The 23165-nt window shown below is 40.0% G+C and overlaps 1 protein-coding gene across 5 annotated transcripts in view; it reads right to left on the reverse strand.

Moving 5' to 3' along the window:
- LOC128079897 (SAM and SH3 domain-containing protein 1-like) overlaps positions 1-23165 on the reverse strand; it is a 518613-nt gene that overhangs the window by 30890 nt on the left and 464558 nt on the right. For 3 of the 5 annotated variants that reach the window (XM_052681584.1, XM_052681603.1, XM_052681611.1), the window contains exons 5-9: positions 22211-22251; positions 20583-20669; positions 19393-19505; positions 17653-17754; positions 3155-3287 (exon numbers count right to left, since the gene is read on the reverse strand). In XM_052681584.1, the coding sequence (XP_052537544.1) occupies positions 3155-3287; positions 17653-17754; positions 19393-19505; positions 20583-20669; positions 22211-22251 (476 nt within the window). The remainder of the gene's footprint in view (positions 1-3154; positions 3288-17652; positions 17755-19392; positions 19506-20582; positions 20670-22210; positions 22252-23165) is intronic. The other 2 variants (XM_052681574.1, XM_052681593.1) reach the window with 2 other exon arrangements.

Raw genomic sequence — 23165 nt, forward strand, 5'->3', positions numbered from 1 at the left:
AGAAACACACACAGAAATAGTAAATTTCCAGTACAATCCAACTTCGCCTTCCTCTACGATGGCTTCTACAATTCTAAAGCAGAGCCAAGTTTGAACCATTTCTAAAATGCCTATGATTTACTGAACTCAATAATTCAATAATAGGGGGAAGAATTTAAGACAGAAGAGCATTATCTTCCTTGTATGAGCTTCCTGTCTCATCTTCAGTTGTCTCATTGGGAAAAACATGTTTGTCACTTATTTGCAAAAGCTAAGACAGTATTCTACCAAAGCAAAACTCAGTGTGACATTGAAGGAATAGTGGATACATCTGACACAACTTCTGCTCGTGAGAATTTTTCTGGGGTAGGTCTGCACATTGGAGTCTGACTTTAACACCATTTCCACCAGACTGTTCAGTCTGTTCTTTTTCCTCCACTGATTCTCAATCTGAACAGAAAATTGACATTGTCTTGGGACTGAATATGTGCTGATAAACAATTTTAGTCCACTAAGTAAATATGTTTTTAAACAGATTGTAAAATATGCATTGTGTGTCAACACTGTAACAGATGTTATTTGGATTAAGTCCGTGACACAAAGCCATAATGACACAGATGTAGATGTGATTTGTTTTTAAATGTTACATAAGAATGGTGCCCAAGAAATAGAACCTTCAGTTATTCAGCTTACTGAGAGAAGACTTAACAGAAAACACACATGGATTAAAATATTGGCACGTTCTACTGACAATCAGATCAGCAAAACTTATATTTAGTGCAGTAATTATTCTATTACTCCTCAACAGTAGAAACATATGAGGAGGATCTCAGACTAGAATGCCTTTCTTTAAAAACAATGGAAGTGTATATGGAATTTTGGCAAAGTTTTTCTTCTTTGAGAAGGAATTTCTGAGAAGGATTATGAATAATCTTTCTTCTGGTGTATTTCATGTCAGTGTTCAAACTGAGCTTACTGTCATGCTTGGACAAAAGTTGTTGAACATCAACAAATTTACCGTAATTACACTGATGCTACCGTATCAAATTTGATAGCCAAATCTCAAAAATCTGGCCATCTAGGATTTCACATAACTTCATGCTTACACACTGCTTTGAACAATAACAACAAACAGCTCAAGAACCAATTTGGTCAACCACAGGTAACCTGAAAGGGCAGACGGAAATCCCCAAATCCAACCACAGTATTATCTGTGATATTGCAGAATCTTCTGACATGTTCAAACAAGAATACAGGCCTCCATTACAAAATGTATTTCTAAATAGTATGTATTTCTAAATAGATAGTATTTCTAAAGCACTTTTAATACACTGTATGCAAACTTTTGTGTGGCCAGACCTTACTAAAAAAAAAAAAAGAAAAGACATACCTACTCCTAATGTGTAACGGGCTACTTACAGGGCCTTCTACTTATGTAGAAGCAATGTGTAAGCAACCCATATTGTTATTTAACAATATTATTTTATTGCTGTGGAGATTGCCAGGAGACAATGTAAAAAAAAAAAAAAAAAAAGCCACAGTGCTAGCTAGATAAGATAAAATCTCTGAGTTATAGATGAATTATTCAGAAAAGCCTAGAGTTAAAAGAGAGAAGATGGACAGGAGATGGAAACAGAAGGAAGCACAGTAAGATTATTATTATTACTTTTTTGAGTTAATTCAGTTATTTGTCTGTGAGGAGTACAGGTGGGAAAACTCAGTGGAAAAAAATTGGAAAGAACTGGGACGCATAACTGAAAGACTGAGGGGAAAAAAAGGAAATAAGATGAAATAGAACTGCAAGTGAAGCACTGTGAGAGAGGGAATTGAGAGCAAACCAGACAGTTAACAAGCTGAAGAGAAACTTAGTCAAACTGTAGGAAGGCACCTGCACATCCAGTAACTTCTCAGCTGCCTGTTCCTGCAGCTGCTCCCACTCCTGGGGTCTCTGGCTGATTGCTCCCTGCAGCTTTTTCCCAAGGTAGGAAATGCATCTCTGGTATTCTTTCCTCAGAGCAGGGGAAAAAAGGGCCTTTTTTGCCCAACTCTTCTCATAAAACATGCTCTTGCTTACCAGATTTATGCCCTCTGCATTTCCCCTATGAGATGATAAAAACCTCCTCAGACCAAGATAGCTGCCCAGTGCAGAGCCCTGAGGTGGTTGAGCCTTTCACTCCAGCTGGTTACACCATTATGCATGGGAGAGGTCGGCTAGATTATAAAACTGCCAACAGCTTCCTGCCACATACCCAAGAAGATGCATACATTCTCCTTAAATTCACTCAGAAGTAAAAAAAATATGGCTCAGCTCACTACAAAGCTGAGGGGAGTCATGGCGTACGACCCTGGGGGAAGGACATAGACAGGTACCCACGGTTCCAGTAAGGACTCAATTAGGGCTTTGCAGAGAAGCTACTCTGAGGCTCAGGCTTCTTTAGTCCGAGTGCTCACACACAGATACAGGTCATTAGGAGTTAATTTTGCAGCACGGCATTCCCAGGGGCTGAACTCTGTTTCCCATTTCCCCACCCTCCTCCTTCTCCTCCTCCTCCTCCACTCTCTGTTCCTCTCCCCCTGTCCCTTGGCAGCATGGCTCAATCAGGAGCCAAACTGCAAGCAAGCTCCTCCTGAATGAGGAGTTAATGTTATGCGAGGCAGCAGCTATCCCATGAGAACATCCAATGTAGTTTCTGTACTTCTGCCACAGAACAATACCATGTAGTGCAATTGCTCTACCCACCAACCACTCCCCTCCCCAAATTTGCTAAGTGCTTCACCTGTGTATTATCCCTACAGCTGTCACACAGGCCTGGGAGATGGGAGCAAAGCAGGGGCTTACCTCCCTGAAGTGCCTGCTGGGCAGCTGTCTGCAATTGCTTCTACTCTTATTCCCTCTACAGTGGCATGCAACACAAACCAAGTTCTAATCTCCTAATGAAGGGCTCTCCAGTGCTCTGGAAATGCCAGGAGATCGGCAGTAACCACATCCTAGACAGTCACTTTCTTCCTTCAACTGTCTCAAAATGTAATTACTTGGGTAATGCATGCATCACAGACAAGCAGGCTTCCCCTGCGTCCCCTCAGAACACTTCCCACCCCTGCCCCCTTCTGTTCCCTCTCAACACAAAAGTGTATTCACATAATACAAGTTTAGTCATATATGTGTTGATTTTACCTTCTGTACTGGGTTTTTTCATTTCTTCCACTCTTATGAGTTTCTTCCTGACTCTGCGAGTAGAATTTACCAGCTTGTGCAATCTCTTAAACTTCACCGACTCCTCTGTTTCATCATCGGATTGTTCTCTTGACTGGCAAAGAAACAAAGGGAATATTAATAAAGTAGTTGTTCCACCGCTTGCTCCTTCAAGTCAAGTTAGCCCAGTTCATCTGCTGCGCCGTGTCAATGCAGCTCTGTAACTGGTGTTATATTTTCAGCCCAGGTCAGAGAGAAACATTTAAATTACTGAGGGTTTTCTTTTTTTCTTTCTCCTTTTCTGAAAGCATGACATACCATTTTGATTTCTAAATCTGTGCAACGTAAGATTCTAGGCACTGAAATGCATTCCTGCCCTTGTCTTTCTTCCCATGCATTGTGCAATAACTACTTCCACGTCCTCTCTCAGTACGTTTCAGGCAGGGCTCTTTCCCAGGGCTCTTCTTACCATACCAGTTACGCTCCTGTGGTTTGGGTCAGTCACTGCTCTGTCTGGCATCTCAGAACTTGCAGATTAAACCTGGTTATAAACAGCTTCTCCAAACCAAAACTCTGCCATTGGCGACTTCTCTTTTTCTTCCCTCAGTCTTCCCAGAAAATCAAAGCCAGCAGCACAAGAAAGGGACGGGAAGGAAAAGGAAGGAGGAGACCTCATCTGCCTCGCTCAAGCTGCTGCAGTTACAAAAAACTCCTTTCCTCCTCCCTGCTCCCTGCAGTCCTCCTGAAGGCTCTCGAGGCTGGAATTAGGATGGACACTGCATTCCTCCAACACTGACCAAGGGAAAACTCTGACCTTTTCAGATATACAGTGCAGTCCATATTCCCCAGCATCCCATTTCGTTTTGCATCTGATCCAGTATGCTCAGTTCCAGCTGTTTTCCCTCAAGCATCAAACATTACAGAGACAAAAAAAAATTCTCCCTCTCCAGCAGCAGTGACACAACAAGCTGAAACAATCCACTCCTTGTGAACGAGAAGTCGGCTTCGATTTTTGAGCCAGATTCAGCGCTCGATGTGCTACTTCCTCTGTTTTAATCAGTTCAGAATGCGAGTGGTGGTGGGGGGAAGGGAGAGGAGGCCAGCAGGATGCTCAGGCTCAGCCAGGATAGCCCTGGCACTGTGCACTGCAGATTCCTGTGTGCCGCAGGCTCCAGCTGGAGCGCGGTGCAGATTGCGTACCTCACTTCGTGTTCACCCATGGACCCAGCCAGTCCACTGCATTCCTAATGGCTGGCTCTAAAACCTTTATGCGACTTCCTGTCAGTGGAGCTATCTGGGTTTCCATGGCATCCTCATCCTTTTTTTCCTTCTCCTTAATTAAACTTTAAAAAAAGAAAAATCCCCAGCAGATGTGAGCCAAAAAAAGGGAAGGAAAAAAATAAAAAGGCCACTCTCTCCTCTTCCATTACAAGAATGCTGTCTTTGCTTATCCGGAGACTGAATAAAAGACAACTCAAATATATAAAAACGCTCTCCGCTTTTCAACTGCCCTTAAATACCTGGATGTGGCAATAACGGTGGGTGCCACAGGACAGGACACCAGTTAGCAGCTGTATATGTACAAGTACATTTTCAAAGGCTCAAATAGTGCCGGAAGGATTCAGCACTGCTTTGAAAGTCTCCCTTGCAGGAGTACATTTCACAGAACCAGCAGAACCACGCCAGAGCAAACGCCAACCACTTTCTGCAAGGGCAGTGCCAATTACAGATTTTTCACAAATTTCCTGATATTCCAAAACAAGAAATAATACCAAATGGGCAACATATGGTGGTAGGAATTACCATTCTGCCATCCAAGAGCCGCAGGAATGCATTTACTATGGGTACAGACTGGATAGGTAATTAATAATTTTCCTTCAGGAAAAATAAGTCCATAGAGAGGAGTAACAGACTTGTTTATATCAAGATAAATTAAGCAGCAAGATGAGCATTAATTCAGAGATTATGGCTGGGACAACTTAGTGTCATGTCAAACAAGACATACCTCAGACATATTTAGATAAGATGAAAAATGGACTACTGACTGTAATCAAGTTCAGTCAAGACTTCTTAGTCTATTAAGCACATCCCAGCAAGCAACCATCATGCATGCTCTGCACTCCAGGTACATTTATTTTAAATGCAATTACTCTAAACCACTCCTTTCCTTCATTACTTTGCATCTGTCTTCAGCTTGTAAGTTTATAAAAAACCTCCCTCCAAGGATTTCACTGATGAATCTGCAGCGCAGGTCAACCAGCCTGAATTCTGTACCACCAGTGTCCAAAAGAGACCTGCCCCCCTCAGTGTCCTCTGCAAAGATTCAGTGGCAGTAACAAAAGCTTTTACAGTATCTCATGTTTGCATTCATTACTACTGCAGAGAAAGCAAGTGTTAAAATACCTCCCATACAAGGCAGCGACATCCAACCCAAGTGGGTGGTAGGGTAGATCCCTACCACACTTCAAAATAAATAAAAGTGCATCCTAATAATGGCCTAGCTGGTATTTCCTGCCATTTCAGGACTCTCAGCATCCTTTGTTCCAGCAGCCAGGGTCCTTTATATGCGCTGACAGACACTTCCTAGTCCTGATGCTCAGCTAGGAGAGCTGGGAACAGCCTGTATTTAACAACAGGAACCGCCAGATAATAGCCTGACTGAAAACTAAGTCAAAATCTTTCTCCAGAAGTCTATTTCCTACCTTTATGGGGTAGCAAGTGGCATGGAAAATCTTTTTAAAGGAAGAGGATGGCTAATAAGGTTACAGAGAAAGGCCTACAAACATCTGTAATTACACGATTGGTGCTGATCAGGAAACTTTTTTTTTGTGTCAAATAACGTTGATTCCTTGAAAACGAACCTGTTTTGAAAAAATGATCCCTTTTGATTTATTTCTTGATTTCCAAATGATTTTATTAAAAAAAAAACAACAACAACACACAAAACAAAACACCTTAGAATTATCAAATGATTCCATTTTGGCACATGGAAGACAGAGTTTAATTTTCCAGCTCAAGCAATGTTTTCTTTTGCAGCTAATATCAAACAGAAAACAGAAATGTAAAGCATTCAGGCTTCAATGACATATTTGGATATTATCAAACTTCAACATTTTGATTCATCCAGCCTATTTTTCTTCTCCAGCTTTAAAGATGACAGCATGGCCTTTTTTGGTTGCTTTTCCTGCCCTCAGATGGGAAAATCAGCCCGGCCGCTGCAACTTGCAGCAGGCTTGGCAAGAGGCATCAGCGCAACCTCAGCAGCCGTGCCCCTGCAGGGGGCTGCAGCGCCCTATTTTGTTCTGCCCTGCCGCCCTCCAAGCACGGCTCAGCACTACAAAAGGGCAGACGTAACTTGTTAAAAAGAGGATGCCATGCCTGCAGATGGTAAGGCTGTTGTAGGCAGGGAGGCCTGCTGAACTTGGGTGCACAGGACTGCCCCTCCAGCCTCAGCATGGCTGCTGGGGCTGATGGAACAGCTAGGGCCTCTCAGCCACCCTGACTCGCCGTGGGCGCAGGTCTCTGTGTGCTCCAAAGGGAAAACAAGCGGATTTGCAGTACTGTAAATAGGAACAACTGAACTTCCATCTCCTCCGCTCCCAATTTTTCCATCCGAAGGCCCATATGGCTCAACTTTTAATTATTTTGGCTAATGCTATATGTAGTAATTCTGTGGTGAATGCTTAAGTGTTTCATTTCTGGTTTCCATGGCAACATTACATCAGATTGCAGACAGCTGGCTCCACAGTCCTAAACCATAACAAATTGGCCAAGCCAATGCAGAAAACTGTGCTTGCTTTAAAGAGATAGCGCTGCTGGGGAGCCAGCGTGGCTGGTGGGGCCCCTTGGCAGTGCCGGCCGGGCGGAGCCGCCTTCCCGCTCGCCTTGGAGCAAGTGTGTCCCCAGCACATCTGCAGAGCTCTCACGGCGCGGAAGGCCGCCAGCTCCGAGTTTGGAGCTCTGCTGCACAAGCGCATGCAAGGCCACAGGGAAACGGGGGCTAAATTAACATCATCTGTAAGCACCCAGGACTGCATGTGGAGGGCGGCAGCCTACACGTACCACATGGCTGGGAAACTGCAGACAGGCCAAAGCCCATCCCCTCTGCACAGCTCTTCATCACTAACAAAAGCAGATGTAAGCTTGCTAACAGATTCTCAAGCCTGCAAGAGACCAATTCCCCCTGCTTTCCCTATCACCTCGTCTATTTGGAACACCCTTCTTACTTGTGAATCTCTAAAGGCTATTTGCTACCTCGAACATAAGATCAAAGTAAAATGCTGTACATCCAGGAGCAAGTAAGAAATTAACATGTGCACTTTGATATTCTCCTTTCAGTGTCCTCTGCTTTCTGTAGTGCTTTTCTCATTCACTGCTGCCTGCTCTGGAGAGAAGGAGCATGCCTGGCTGTCTAGCTGTAAAACATGCAGCCCCTTTCACAAGCCAGAGAAAGAACAATGTATAATCCTAGCTCCTCCTTCTGGACAAGTGCTTTACACATATACACATACCCCTAACATTTATTAGGGTACTTGGAATTAATTGGCCAGATGTGAATCAGAAGTAGCTAGCTAGCTGTTGGCAGCACTGGGTTTGGAAACACTACAGGTTTACAGCAGTAGCCCTTAAAAAACATAAGATATGCAAAGCCCACCAGCCAGGTCCAAAACTGAAATTGAGCACTGTCCTGAAACATCAGAACAATAGACAGTTAAAGCTATCACAACTGATTAAACTGTTTCAGCTCCATGAAGAAAAAAATACATGACTTTTACATGACCCGTATGAAGCCATTTAAAGGAATGTTAAACCTTTACAATCTACTTTATGTTCTGTAATTGTCAAGCCCCAAACAGGAATCTCCAGGAAACTTCCCATCTAACAAACTGCGAAATGTCTTAATCCAATTAAGCCCAAACTGCAATTACTTTTAGCTATCAGAAAATTATTGTTCTGCAAAGTAGAACAAAACTATACATGCAGATATGCAACATATCATGTTAATCTCCCCTCACTAGCTTACTTTAGTTATATATCCTACTTCAAATGCAAAGAGATTCTTCTGTTCCTTTTAGGAGACGTGGCTACACGTGTCCTTTCTTCTCTCCCTTACACAGACTCTACATCCGCCAAAAAAAACAACTATTCTAACTTTTCTTTTTTTTTGTATTAAAGATGCCTGGATGAAGTCAGAGACAGGAAAGTAGGACAGAAAAGAACTTATACTCAGGGAAAGGAAGAGAAAACCTTTAAGAAAAGCTATGCACACAGTGCCATGCCTAAGAATAGCCACAAAAGCCTTTTCTCTTTCTCCCTCTCTGAAGCAGAAGGCACATCCTCTCCACATCACACTACAAGCTCAGTAACTTACCAGTTTCGGCATTTATAGGCCTAAAGCTCTGTTTCGAATAATTCCCCAAGTGTTCAAATGCTGTCAGCTTCGTAACCCTGAAATTTAGGATTAGACTCTTCTTCTTGAGTATTGCATTCGCTCAGAATCCTATGCACAAAATGCCTCTTCTCTGGAGTTACATTATCAGACACCAAACTGGTTCTGATTTCAGTGCTGAGTATGTAAAGAAGAAAAAAAGCGTGATGCTGGACTCAATTAGCTGTTTTCTTCTCACTGATTGATTCCCCCGGTTACTCGCGAGCTGCATAACTTGCAAGAAAGGCATAAGTCATCAGCTCTAAGCAAATCTTCTATTCACCACAAGGAAAAAGGGAGTGTTGTACATGGCAAACAATCCCTGTTTTCACTGACGAAGGCTTGCTGACCTCTTGCTGGCCTCCAGTTCCTTAATTACTGTCTATGGAATTTCAGTTAAAGAAAAAAAATACAGAGAATCTCTGCAAAGCCAGGACGATGCCTGACCCTCAAACACGACCACTGGAGTGGCGGCTGTGTCTATCGGAAATATAACTTGAGCCGTTTACCAGGCTCTTTAGATTTTCCCTTTTAAATTCTTTTGATGAAAAGTCCCCCTGACAATTTCCCTTTATAAAGAGCTAATTTGACAGAAAAATAAACCTGCTTTCATGTTTTTTAAATTAGCAAAATTAAATTTTTTCCTCGGTTTGCAGTGCTATAAAAAAAGAACATCACTAAGGCAAGGAGAGGCAAATGATGTTTAATTCAGAAATTTCAGACTGGTCTAGAATTAGCCGCATTGTGGCTTTCTAAAGGACTGTAGCATGACTTCCAACTGCTCCTCCTAGGCTGGGCTCAAGCCTCCCTGCCTAACAAACAGATTCTGAGATGCTCAAGTAAATTACAGTCAAGCATACCTTATCTCAGACCTTGGAACAGAATTTGGGGCTTTCTTCCTAGAACACAAGAAAACACAGGCCAAAATCTCTGCTAATTAGGAGCAGTTCTGTCCAGTGACGGGAAGCGCTAGCAAAATCATACTGCAAAAGCACCCTTTTTTAAACCAAGAAAAGATACCTCATACTCAGAACAATGCCTTCAAAGGCCAGTTAATCTGGGATTACACCGGATCAATCACACAGTAAAATTATAGCAAGTCTAAATATCTACTTCCTTTGATAACTGGCTAATTTTAAGGAGCCACCTAGCCAAATATCATTCAATTTTCTCCATCTTTGTACTAACAGCTGTGCCTCTTCTCCGTTCCGTAGAAGTCATGTAAGCTAGATTCAACTGGCATGCTGTAACTCGGTTCTTCCCCTTGAATTACTTCAGTCCCAAAACTCCAATGCAAAACTCCTCAGAAAATTCTAAGCTTTGGATAAAAACAGCTGGTGTTCTCCAATTTCAATAACATAGCAGCCCACATCAAGTGAAACATGACAGCAACTTCCTTGAAACATATCCCAGATTCTCTTAAAGTTCATGGCCACGAGTGAAACTGATCTAAGTTTTGGGCTTTCAACTTGAGTTTTCAAGGTTTTATGTTTCACTAAGAAAGTTTCAAAAACCACTAATCCTCTGGCTGTTTATAGAAAGGTGAGTAAAATTCTGATGTGATAGTCTGCATCCTATTCTGAGGTTACAAAAGAAAAGGTCTCCAAATTTTTTATTGAAATTGCAAGAGCTAGAAAAGATTTTTGCCACTTAACAAAATTAACTGAGGAACATGAATTGCAAAGACTATGCAAGTCTAAAACACATAGTGTCAGGCCCCCCAAGTAAACTGAATGAAACGGCAAGTCCATGTCTGAGTTTGGTCTGTGGTTACTTACAAGAAAATCAAAGGAGAGTCCAACAGCTACTTTGGTGAAAGATACATTACACATTAGCTAGTGACGACACTGCTTGCTGAAATTAGTGGGAAATATTTGTCATAAGTAATGAGAGCACAAAAATTTAATTCTCCCTGGAGGTCTGTCTTGATACTAGAATAGCTGCTTAGGCAAATTCTTAGACGTTAACTGTTTCCAGGTTTTAGCTAAATAATTTTGCAAAGCACATTGCTGACGTTTGCATCTGTAAGCCAGATATATATCCTCATGGTGAACTGTTTCTCTCACCGATGAGAATAATGAATTTCAACTACATTACAACTGCACTCACATAGTCCTCATCATAGGTGTATGTAGCAGAACAAAGCTCTGTTACATTACTTCATATCTGTTACATTACAGCATTTCTTTCCAAATCTCTTGGAGACTCTCCTACCCACAGGAACATGAGTGTCCACTACATTTTGTGTTTTGGCAAGGGTAAGATGGCCTGGGGAGAATCCCTACTCTTTAGTGTAGACTGTATTACTAACGAATGGAGCACACCACTGGTCCTGTAACCTCGAGCATTTCAGAAAACCAACTGTGGGAGGACAGTGTATAAAAGTACAGTGAAATTCACTTCAGATTCTTCAGGGGAAAAAAACAATGAGAATCCTTTAGCAAAGGGTGTGGTAATTCAAATTACATTATGGTAGTATTTTTGAACTATCAAAACTATTAACGCTACTGTTCTCACTGCGAGAAGTCAACACCAGCAGCGGGGAAGAAGCAGGGAGAAGTGGTAAACGACAGGAGTGCAATTAAAATCTTCTACTGTACCACAAGTAAAGATATTCAGACTGGGTCTGCCAAACAGGACAGTGAAACACATGGCTTCTGAGATTCCTAATTCTTGAACTGAGCAAGGCTTTGTTCCAATTTAATAGGCTTGGTTTCCGAAAAGATGGGGGCAGGGAAACCAAGTTATGGATTACAGCATCTCCTGCTGGCTGATGTATGCAGTGAGAATGGTCACATGAAAAAGCTGTAAACCATGGTCTTCCATCCTCTATGTAATATGCAGAGAAGTTAGGCAGCTCCCCAGATGCCGAAAAGTATAAAAGACAAAGGTGTCAGAATATATACTCAACTGACTTGCTTTCCGCCTCTCATCCTCCCAAAACATGTGGCCAAACATTTTAGGGTGAAGTCAGGCAATGGGACTTGTCTGCATGTAGTCAAAACAGAGATGGTTATGAACACACTTAATCACAGTCACTGCCTGCAAATTAATGCAAGCTCTCTTCTCAGTCATGATAGTGGAAAGATTTTTCTTAGAAACCTTACTAGAGTGTAATTATATTCAGTCTTCACATGCAGAGGAGCAACTCCTGCTGGCAGAGAACAGGAGGTGTACTTGGACAAAGTTACTGCCAGTTGTTCTGCCATAACCCTGTCCAGATGTTATTTAGCACCACCAGCTAAATAGACATACCCAGCTAAATCCTATTTGATGACAACTTGGCAGAACCTCCGTGGTAAGCAATACTTAGAGAAGTTTTACACTTTAATTCTCAAATAAACGTATTTCTCCCTCAAATTCTAAAATGTTCTAGAAAAAAAATCAGGTCAAATAGGTTAAAAGAAAATCAAAACAACAGAACCAACACCATACAATGTTTTTTCAAAACATTGTATAAACACAGCTGTGATATCCCACTCTGTACAGCACTGATCTAGCTTCAAACTTTGTGTTGTGTCCTGGAAACTGCAGTGAGGATTTGTTTCTCTCATGAAGGCTTCTGTGTTACTACACCCATGGGAAACCCTAGCTGCTGCTAGGCACAGACAGAGATGGGGGGAAGATCATAACAAAAGATGCAGCCATTCTTCTGCTAGATTCCAATGAGAGGCACTGGACAACTCCTGACTGAGATCATTGGAAAATGAGGACAGCTAGTGACTCTCAGGGCAGGTCCCCACGATAGCTGTACAGTGTGGGACTTTCACATTTTGAAGCTCTGTCTTATTATTGGCTCTTTCTTCAGCATGACTATTAATAGCTGCTGACGATATTACAGAAACTTGGGTATGAATAATAAGTATACCATCCAATATAATGAGGGACATCAGTGCCTTTCAGGAGATCTTTACACAAACTGGGTCCTTGGACTCTTCAGAGCAAGGATGAATGCTCTGCATTCATTCACAGCCACCCTCAGTGTCAGCTTTCCTTTGCTTTTTCTAAGAGCATACAGGGCCTGGAGGCGGCAACAAGATCTCCAAGAACTGGAACATAGAAACATCCTCTTCCATCCTGAAGCCTTTCAAGGAATGAATTGACTTATGAAAATTGGTAAATCCTCTGATAACAGCAAAAACAGGCCTAACAGTGCACAGCTTTCAAAATGCCAAAGTATCAATGTTGCCGCAGTTTAAACACTACAGTTCAAATTACACAAAAAATCTAAATCCTACTCTACTATCTCCATTCATATCTAACTGGTTCTCAGTATTCACTGACTTCTACCTTAGCTCTAAAAAGCTAAAATGAAGGAATTTCTCATACTGATTGTAATATAATTGTATGTAATTATAAATAATAATGTTAAAAATGGTTAAAGGATTCAAGAATCCATCAGTAGTAATAATAATAATAAATTTAAAAATTGCTCTGTTTACAAAACATTAGCAATCTGAATCACTGAAATACAGCATAACCCTGAATAATAAGGATTTGCTGTAGTTATACCTAGATTTACTCTGTGGTAACTGGTGCTATAAAAGCTACATTGCAATTATTTCTTTTCTTCCTACTCTTGCACTTACCAAACAATAGAGCAATAGCTTGTGATTCAGAGGTAACTGTGTCAGACTCGGTCTTTTATTTGAGTTAGTTTTGTGCCACAAATTAAGTAGGTGCCTAGGTAGTACAATCCCGATTCAATAGCTACAGCATGTCGCCAACCCAAATGAATAAGACCCAAACACCATTCCTGTCCATTATTCTGCTTTTCACAATGGTAGTAGATACAAAACCAACACTGAATACTCTTTCAGCCCCATTTAATGACTTAGCGAATAAAAATGTCCTCAGGAGATAACACAGACAACGGGAACAACAGAAGACCATTTTGGTTTAGCTAGACCTATCTCTGTGCGGACTTGATTTGCTGCTTTCTACTACCAGATGGATCAATAGCAGATGGGAAAGAGCAAAAATGTGATTGGAAATTTTCCTGAGCAATGGCCTCACTGTAGGAGACCTGCATGTCTGGTCTCCTGCTTAGCAGAACTGTTGTCACTGACTTCAGAGAAAACAAATAGGGCGCAAATTTCCTAATGATAGGTGTGCTGTGCTAACAGTTCTGGGTGGAGGTTTTTAGAGGACAGGTGGAAGAGCACTACTCCCTTCCTCTCTTTCACCTGCAGGCTGTACTGTTAGGGGAAGACTGTTATCATTTCTTTTTTAAATTTTAATGTCTCCCTTCTGAGGTTGACATGGTAGTACGCAGCAGGGATTAGGGTTCAGAGGCTCTCACTGTGGCACTTCTCAAATGAAGCCCATGTTACGTTACCTGGACGCCTGCGCTAATGAGCGCTGATCATTATTTGATGATCAAAACTGCAGCACAAAAGACCAGTGAGACCAACAAAACACTTCAGTCCAGGGATAATTACAACTTTATTAACTCACATCCACAGAAGCTGTCAGCAAAGTTAATTAGTGGTTTGTTTCAGCGACAGCATATGTATGATGCACACACTTCTGTCACAATCCTCCTCTCTGCTTCCCCCACTCTCGCAGTAAGTATCATGACTGGTACCAATTAACAGTCTTTCAGCAGAGTGCACAGAAAGGATTTATATGGGTTTCTCCTAACACTGCTTCATGCTTCAAGAAGAGCTCTGGAGATACAGCAGCTCTACAGCATCTAAAGGCTTCTGCTCTAGATGGACAAGAGTTTCAGGGTCCAAAGGTCATCAACTGTGCTCGTATCTTTAAGAAGCATAAAAGGCACCTCAGTAAATGGAAAGAAAGTGATAATTTTCAAAACCTCTTTCCCTTGACTTTCTTACTCCTGTGGATAAATAGGTCCTTATCTAAAATCCAGAATGAGATTAATTTGGAATCTAAACCTGCTTTACATGACAACATCTAGCAAAAGGCAAGGTGTCCATGGCTACTGTGAGCAGCTTTCATTTCAACAGAGACGAAAATAAAAATGCAAAAATCAATTTGTTAAAAATGATTAGGTGTTCCAGACTTCAGACATCTGACTAAGAAGAAAAACAGTTTCAACTGCATTTCCACATTAGTAAACTAATAATACACATGACTTTGTTGCAAAGCAAAGGAACTGTAGTAGAGAGGTTGAAAGCTACCAACTGCTCTAAAGTGGCAGTGAATCAAGTCAACTACTGGCTTGGCAAAGCTTCTGTTTGTTTGTTTCTTACAAAAAAACAAACAGAACTATGAATTAATAGCACAGAAATGACATAAGGCTGCTTCCCTGTGGATGCTGAGATGACCCTTCAATCCTTTGCTCACCTTTAGGTTTTAATTTTAAAAGGATATGAAATAGAGATTTCCTTTCCCCAGTAATTTAAAAGAGGAGGGGGCAAGAAAAAGAATCCTTAAATCCTAAAAGTCAGCTCGGTATCAATGCCAGCCATATTAGTCATAAACACATGAAGGTTATACAAGCTAATTTTTTTTTTTTTAAATAGAATTAAAAACAACAATTATATTTGCCCACTAGATGCTATCTCACAGGTGGTTGCTCTTATGCTGTGGGGAGGCCTGACTTGAAAGTATACAGAGAGAGATCACCAGATGTTCTGTCCCAATTTCTAGATTCTCCAAGTGCTTAACTAACTACCTTCTCTTTCTTCTTGGAATGCTGTTAGTGGCAATGCTAGACCATAAAAACATAATGACCCATCCTCACAAGTCCTCCTAACTACCAGCAAGTTTCACTGCCTGGGAAGAATTGGAGAAAAAAAAAAGAAAAGAAAAGAAAAGAAAAGCAATTATGCTAGAGTTTTGATCTCTCTTAAATACCCAAGGCTGTTGAACAAGTGCACAGCAACTAAACTGGAAATTATGTTTTTCCTCATTCTCCCAATATGCAAGTATCCTGCAATTCATTTTTATCATTTGTGTTCACAGAATGTTGACAAAATGACCAAGTATGATCACAATGTTCTGCTAAAAACTGCCTAGTAACAGCTTGGCCATGAGACATAAAAAACAGAGATCAGAAAAAATGCCAGCAGAGAGTAATTGCCCAAGGAGTTTTAATTCAAACCAGAAACTTCAATTTCAGTGACTCATATTTTAAATTACTTTCTGAGGCTAGAAGGCAGTGGGCTATCTAACAGAAGGTTTCTAACACATGGAAAAACATCTTCCCTTCATGGCCTCTATAAAATGAGTATGGTACTTCCCAGTTTCCAAGTTCACAGAATACAAATCACGCAAATGGCACTGAAATCCAACCAATTTGGCAAAGGAAGGGCTGGAACACGGAAGCATCTCTGAGTCTTTCAGTAGCTGGTCATTTCACATTAATAGATACGTCTGTTGGCATAACAGCCTCGGTGATCATATGCCCTATGTCTAGATATATCTGATACTTTGCTTGGTTTCCTCCCTCTGGCACGTCAATTACAGCCCAGAGTCTTTTACCCCAGCTAACTCTAGTTGCGTTTAGGTCCAGTAAGAAAGAGGCCAAGCTGATATTTGTTCTAACGTGAACTTTCATTTCTGCACATGAATTGTGAAAGCAAGCAGTTTCACAACTTCTGTTAAATGCAATCAGGATGAAAAACAAAACAAAACAAAACAAAACAATCAGCAGATTGGGCAGACGTATTTAGAGCAATGGAATACAGATCCCTCAAAGAAGTCAGCAGGAAGATGGTTCAAATCCTAGCAGAGCAGTGGAGAGATGCAACAGAAATCTTGGCTCAAAGAGTAAAACCAGCTTAAAATGTAATTTTAGAGAAAAGGTGCCAAACCATCCCATTAGGGAGCAAATACTGAGTCATGTTTGGTCCTCAGAAGTATACACAGCTTTTGGTAAATTCAACATAAACATAAACCATTATCAGAATATTTAAGAGAGAAACTCAGTATTCCTTTGATATTTTACCAAAGTAAATGAGAGTTTCATGGCTTTTAAACTCTATGTATCCCAGCCAAAGGCCTTAAGAGGAGACAGCCCAGGCTATAAATACCAATGAAGAAAATAACATGACAGCTTTCACCTGGCTAGACAGCCAGTGCAGGAGAATCAAGATCCTTCCTTCCTTGCTCTTTGCACATTTCTGAAATAGCAGATCAGAGCAGAAAGCAAATATCAGTCTCCTCTGTTCCCATCTAACTGGAGATGGGCTTTATTTATTTTTTTAAATACAAATAAGAAATTTTTTCTCCACCACAAAATATTTTAAACATCCCATAAAATGATATAGCATTCCTCTTTCCATTTAGGGAGAAGAATCTAACTGCTGCAGTTAGCAGGAAATTCCATTGACAATAAAATAAATAAATCAATCAATGGGCTCAAAAGTCTATGATTCAATTATATGGGTTATAAAGAGCTTGGGCTTGACAGCAAAATGTGTTCTTCAGTAAGATTTATTTGTGAACTTTCAATTAGAGAAATGAAGTGGAATAAATTACTCAGTGAAAATGAAGATATTTAGAAGGAAAAATTAATTAATTCAGTATGGCATGACACAAAGACTGTCTGGTGCCCACAAAACAAAAGAAGCTGCACAGCTAATAAGTAAAAATAAGGCAGGAAAGCTGAGTCTCTCTACTTATGGATCTGGCAAAAGCTGCACACACTGGGCTGAGAGTTAGGAAAGGCAGGGCTAGAACTGTTTGAAAGCAGCAAGAAGCTAGGACTTAGCCAGACTCTCAGCTAAGACACACCAATAAGGGATAGGAAGGAATGAGAAACTCCGGTGATTCACAGTAACTGAGAAGTAAAATGAAACAATTTTCCCTAAACAATCTAAAAAAGGAAAAGAATCCAAAAGACCCCTTTCTGAACATTAGAAAAAGAGAAATTATATAAAAAATCAGTTTCAGTTCTATAACAACAGATCCTGAAGATTTAAAATCCCCGTTAAAGATTTTCTGTAAATAGAACGAATGTAGCATCTTGAGATCAAATGATAAATCTGCCATTAAGAAAATTACCAGGTAAATCAGGATACTTGAAATGAAAGACTTCAAATATTAAATGATATAGGGGAGCTATAGGACAGGTACTTACATTACAATTGGAAGACCCATCAAATGTTGAGTAAGAACCATCAGGCCAGTCTGTAGCATCTACAGTACTTGATTGCCTGTGCTGGGACTCATACTCCTTCAGCTGAAATTTGAAAAGACAGGGAGCCCATTTTCCAGTGCGAAGCAGCTATCAATCTTCATTAAAATAGCAAGAGTTAATGTCCTTTCATTTTTCTCCCAGTAACATTGTGGAACTGGAAAAATGAGAACCTTTGCATTGCCTGCCTCACTTGTTTAAAATAAACTCATTTATTTCACAATCAGAAGTTTTGATGATGAGATTTGTTTTTTGAAAGGAAGTGATCTGCAAATACTCAATCTGGATGAACTGCAATTGGCAAAACATAAATTATACATCCCCATGGCAGAAGCACAGTTTAAACTGGACAGACTACACCACAACAGACTATCAATTTCCTTCAAAAAGAAAGTGATCTACAGTGAAAACCAGGAGACATCTTTTAAAATTTCATAACTAGGGACTATTTTTACCATTTTCCACTTGAAGTCTCAATACATATAGCTAATCCTACTGGAGGAACTGATGATTTAAAAATTAAATTGCTGCTAGCAGCTCAGACCACTAGAGGGAAACAGTACCAGTACATACAGTGAATAGTAAAGATCAGGTGGAACACTCCTCCCACAGAATTTTTAACAGCAGAGATCCCAATGTTACTCCTTGGTAATTTTAAAATTGTGGTGTTTTTTGGTTCTTTTTTGGCGATATGATTCCCAGCAAAGCAATATTTTCCTCAGACAATGGCATAACTTTATCTTCTATGATAACCTATTTCAAAGACATACTGCGTCACTGAAGAGAATTCACTTGAGTGACAATTTGCAATCCAGCAAATGTTTTATGAACCTCAGCTGCCCATACAGAATACCCTGTGCTCAATCTGGGTATTTTGCACAAGGGAATTAAATTAAGATGGGAGTAGAAATTTTAGCATTGGCCTTTGACTCTGGAATAATGAAAATCTCAGCACTATTGCTGCAAAACCACAGTAATTTACAGTTGTGTTTCATCAAAATTCAGATTTTGTACAGATACACTTGTGCCAGTCACTATATATTATCAAAAATTACATCTGTTTTTATTTTAATGTCAAATGCCAAAAAAGGCTGACTATGTTTTCCTGAAGGCTAAAACAAAACACCCTCTTTTTGCCTAAAACAAAAGCAGAATAAACTTCAACCTCAAAAAGTTTTAATTGCTGAAAATGGAAGCATTCACTCAAACTGCCCTTCAGCCATTAGCAGCAGTGAAATAACAAAAAATGTATGTATTCTGAAGAAAATAAGGCAAGCACAGCAAATTGTGAAGAATTCTTTTCAGTATTTAAACAAATCTACACATGCATCATGTGAGCTAGTACAGGTGGCATTCAACTCCCTGAGCTTTAGACAGCTGCAATAAAAATGTCTGTACTTGAGCCTTTCCTTGACTGCCACCCTTTATTGCCAGTGGAGAGAAGTAAATGCTTTAGGACTTGATTCACTTGCCATACATTAGGCACCTATTTTTTGCAATGCTGCATCTCCCTTTTCCCATTAACAAGGGAATTACTATCTACTTTATGCTACCTAGTGAGATAGGACAAACAGGCAGTTTTTACCCACTTCTGTGTTTTATAAGGAACCAGAAACTCCAGACTGGTGTATCTCACATCAATATATGCTTTTTCAGGAAAAATAAAATGTGTACTTATCATACCCTAGCAAGTGCTTCCTCAATAGTGATCATCTTCTCTTTAACCATCATCATCAGCTGGATCCGTTCCTCATCACTCATCGTGATCTCACTGGCCACATACCCCACATCTTCTCCTGCAGAAAAAGGCACAGAGATTAAAAACAAAAAAACAAATACGTGTAAGAGGTCACACAGAAAGTGGAGTACATTGGAACTGGATTTCATAGTCCTCTGAAATCTGGGCACCACATGGATCTGGCTGGCCAGAAGATATCACGTAATTATTGACTCTGAAGAATGAAAAAAGAAAGTGCCTACAGCAGCGAAGTCCAGAACTCAGCCCTGAGGAATACTGCAATCGGCTACAAGAGGGGTGGGAAGCTCTTCTAGGAATGATGTGCTGGGCTTTATCAGCTCTCTGCTGCAGATTGGCGACATGCCTCAGACTGCAGACTTGCACCCCCCGTCCAGTTATCTAACTGGCTATGAGCTGGCATGGGGGGCTGGACATGTTTCACCTCCAATCTCCAGGACCTCATCTTCTGGTTAAAGCTTCACACGTCAGCACGGGCAGAATATGCTTTGACAGCCAACAAGTGTCTATACTTCACTGAGTATAAATGTGACCTTTTCAACCTCATAGGCAGGTTCATACCATTTTTCACAATCCATTTGAACACAGTCAGAAATGTAGGGAAGCATCTGTTTGCAGCAGAAGGATATATATAACAGATACACATGGGTAAACAGAAATTTTATTTATGAAGGAAAATACTTAAAGCAATGCACAGCTGCATCTTTTGGAGAACTAGAGAAAGAGATCTGACAGTTTAAGTGGAATCAATCCTACATTTTCACTATTCACCAGATGCACTTTTACTACTCCTTCTTGTAGTGTCTTTTCCTGAAATGAGAGTCTGGATTAAAGCCCAAAGCAAACAGGTCAACGTAGCCAAGTGCCAAAAAAAAAAGCTTCTCTGTCATAAAGTCAGAAGATAAAGCATCTCATTCATTTTTATGTTATTCATAACTATCCATTAATTGCATCATTCCGTGTATGTACCATCACTGACAATCAGAACTGAAGGTGTTCCAACTTCCAGATCCACAGATCTGTGACTCTCACTGCTGCAAAGGAGATTTAACTTTTAGTGAGGTTAGATAATTACATTCTATACGGATTGGTCCAAAAATCCTTTAAAAAGGTTTACCTTTTGAAGTCTGCCTCATCAATCCTTTCTGGTTCTTTCGGAAATTCTGCCAAAAAAACTTATTTTTCTTTTTCCAGTCTGCTTTCCCTAAAAGGAAATTAGGGAGGAGGAAAGAATGGAGGGGAAGAAGAATTTCAGAAAGAAACATTAGTTATTAAACATTACAGAAGTTTTCAAGTTATATTTTCTAAGTCAAAAACAAGAATAAAAAAGTTCAAATCTTCCATTTTTCTTTATTTATTCTATACTAGAACTATGCTGACGTAGCCATTTCAGAGAAATGTACATATTCTCCTACGATTGCCAATGCTACAGATGACTGAGATAAGCCACTAACATACATATTTTGAATTATAAACAGAAAATATTTTACATTCATTTCGATATCTGTTATAGTCTCCAATCTGTTGATAATGTCAAGTTTGGAAGTGTTTTTGAAGCATTTTGTTGGTTTATTCGCTTCAGCTGAACCCCAGTTATGCAGCCTAAGCCACAAGACAGATAATGAATTCTCTAATATGTTTTGCATATCTATTTAGAAAATAAACACTTCACATACATAAAAACACACATGCACGTACTGCTAGTTGGCATGAGAAATTTCTTGAGATCATCAGATACAACTGAGTCTTGCTCCTTCCATGCCTTGATTGTACAAGGCTGGGAATACATGTCTGTTATTATCAGATCTGCATAGCGCTCCATGACCCAAAAGTGAGTTATTTATTCTAGAAAGAAGATTCGGAACAAGGGAGGGCATATAGCTGTGCTCTGTTGAATCAATCAGGGCACATGCTATAAGGTTCATGCCATCTGCAAGAGAACACACTGTGCCTGATCTGGCAGAAATGCTACTGATACAGAACTACTTCATCCCTCTGCTGTTTTTGAAAAATTCAGATGAACACTTTATTTTGTGCCACTGAATTTCAGTATATGACTGTGGTATTTTGGATCTTGTCCTTGCAACTGCAGAGTTTTTTGAAACTCTGAGGCATAGCTTTATCTCAGACTGTGAGGATATTACCCTGAAAAAAGAAAATAAGAAGAAGCAACTCCCCTGCTCCAATTTTCCTTATATATAAAATATATGCATATATATATTAAAAACAAAACAAAACAACCTATCTAAATTTCATCAGCTCAACTGATAAGTCTATGTAGCAACTTGGAACTAATTATGGTAAATTAGAAAAAAAGTGAAAGAACAGAAAACAAATTGTTATTTAAGAATGCAAAATATTTCAGAAACAAAAAATAAGACTCCAGCATGACATGCATAAGAGTAACAAAAAAACCCCAGTTATTTACTGGTGGTGGTGGTAACTTTTGAAATACAAACAGATAAGCTAATAGTGAGCTAATATTAAACACTCTGAAGGCAATATAACGAGCCAAAAAGCTGTGTAGTTATCAGAAGGCTATGCTGACTGAGCAGTGTCCAAAATCACAGAGACCTTCAGCATCCTGCTTTTAAAGCACCTTAGACTTGCCCTTCCCCCCATCCTTAATGCTGCTGACTTCTGCTGGCATTGTGTTTACTCAGCTCTTCACATCTTCACGCAAGCAAAACTGAAAACCTACTTAAGAATTCAATTGAAGTATCAGATAAAATGAAATATACTGACCTACAGAGCCTTCCTCCGAACTTGATTTATGAATGGAGAGCCTAGAACATAAAAGAGAAATGGACTTATTGATGCAGACCTCTCAAATTTCATGGGAACTGTCTGATTACAGTAAATTATAGTTTCCAAACAATACATCATGGGCTATTTTCTCTTCCCCTTTTTTCCAAATGCAGCAAGTTGGAGACAAAAACTAAACTCGCTGGTCTGACCACAGTAACCGAGTTCCCCTTTGAAAGCTCAGAAACAAATCTTTCATGATCCAAACAGAGGAATACGATACTGACAGAAACCTACAGATAAGCCAAAAGCATCTAGGAATCTCTCCAAAAAATTATTTTTGTACACTTCCATACTTTACATTTCATTGATTTCCTTAAAACTGTGGCACTGGGATGCTCTATTTGTTTAGGTTTATAACAGCTTCTGGCTTATTCGTCTTTCAATTGAAAATGTTTCATAAACATGTGTTCACTAAATTTCAGAAAGCCAATGTGAGGAGGACAAGAGTAGCAATTTAACTGGGTGAGGAAAATCTGTCCTATCAAGATAGGAAACTAACTGTGTACTTTTCCACCAAATTATGCCCCCCTACTCAAAAGCTAGTTAGAGAAACTTGTTTTAACAGAATGTAGGCTTTACAAACAACCTGGTAAAATAGTACACATCAGTCTTTTGTTCTCACTCTTCACGCTCAATGAACCAGTTTTCCATATTGGATTCCAACTCAGAACCAATGGTTCACTGCTGGTTCTCTGATGAGACATCACTCCCTCTTCACGCTTTTGTGTTTGTTTTTTTGTTTTGTCTATGTAAATGGAGCTAATAGAAATTACCAAATCTCGAGAAATTCTTTGAAGTCTTCCTATGGGGACCTCTATCCCAGCTGAGCCAAGCTAGTGAAATGACTCTTGCCAGCTTCAATGACTTTGCTTAAGGCTCCAACTGCAAAGCT

The sequence above is a fragment of the Tympanuchus pallidicinctus genome, unplaced genomic scaffold (assembly GCF_026119805.1).
Source record: "Tympanuchus pallidicinctus isolate F22 unplaced genomic scaffold, pur_lepc_1.0 scaffold1, whole genome shotgun sequence".
NCBI classification, from domain to species: Eukaryota; Metazoa; Chordata; class Aves; order Galliformes; family Phasianidae; genus Tympanuchus; species Tympanuchus pallidicinctus.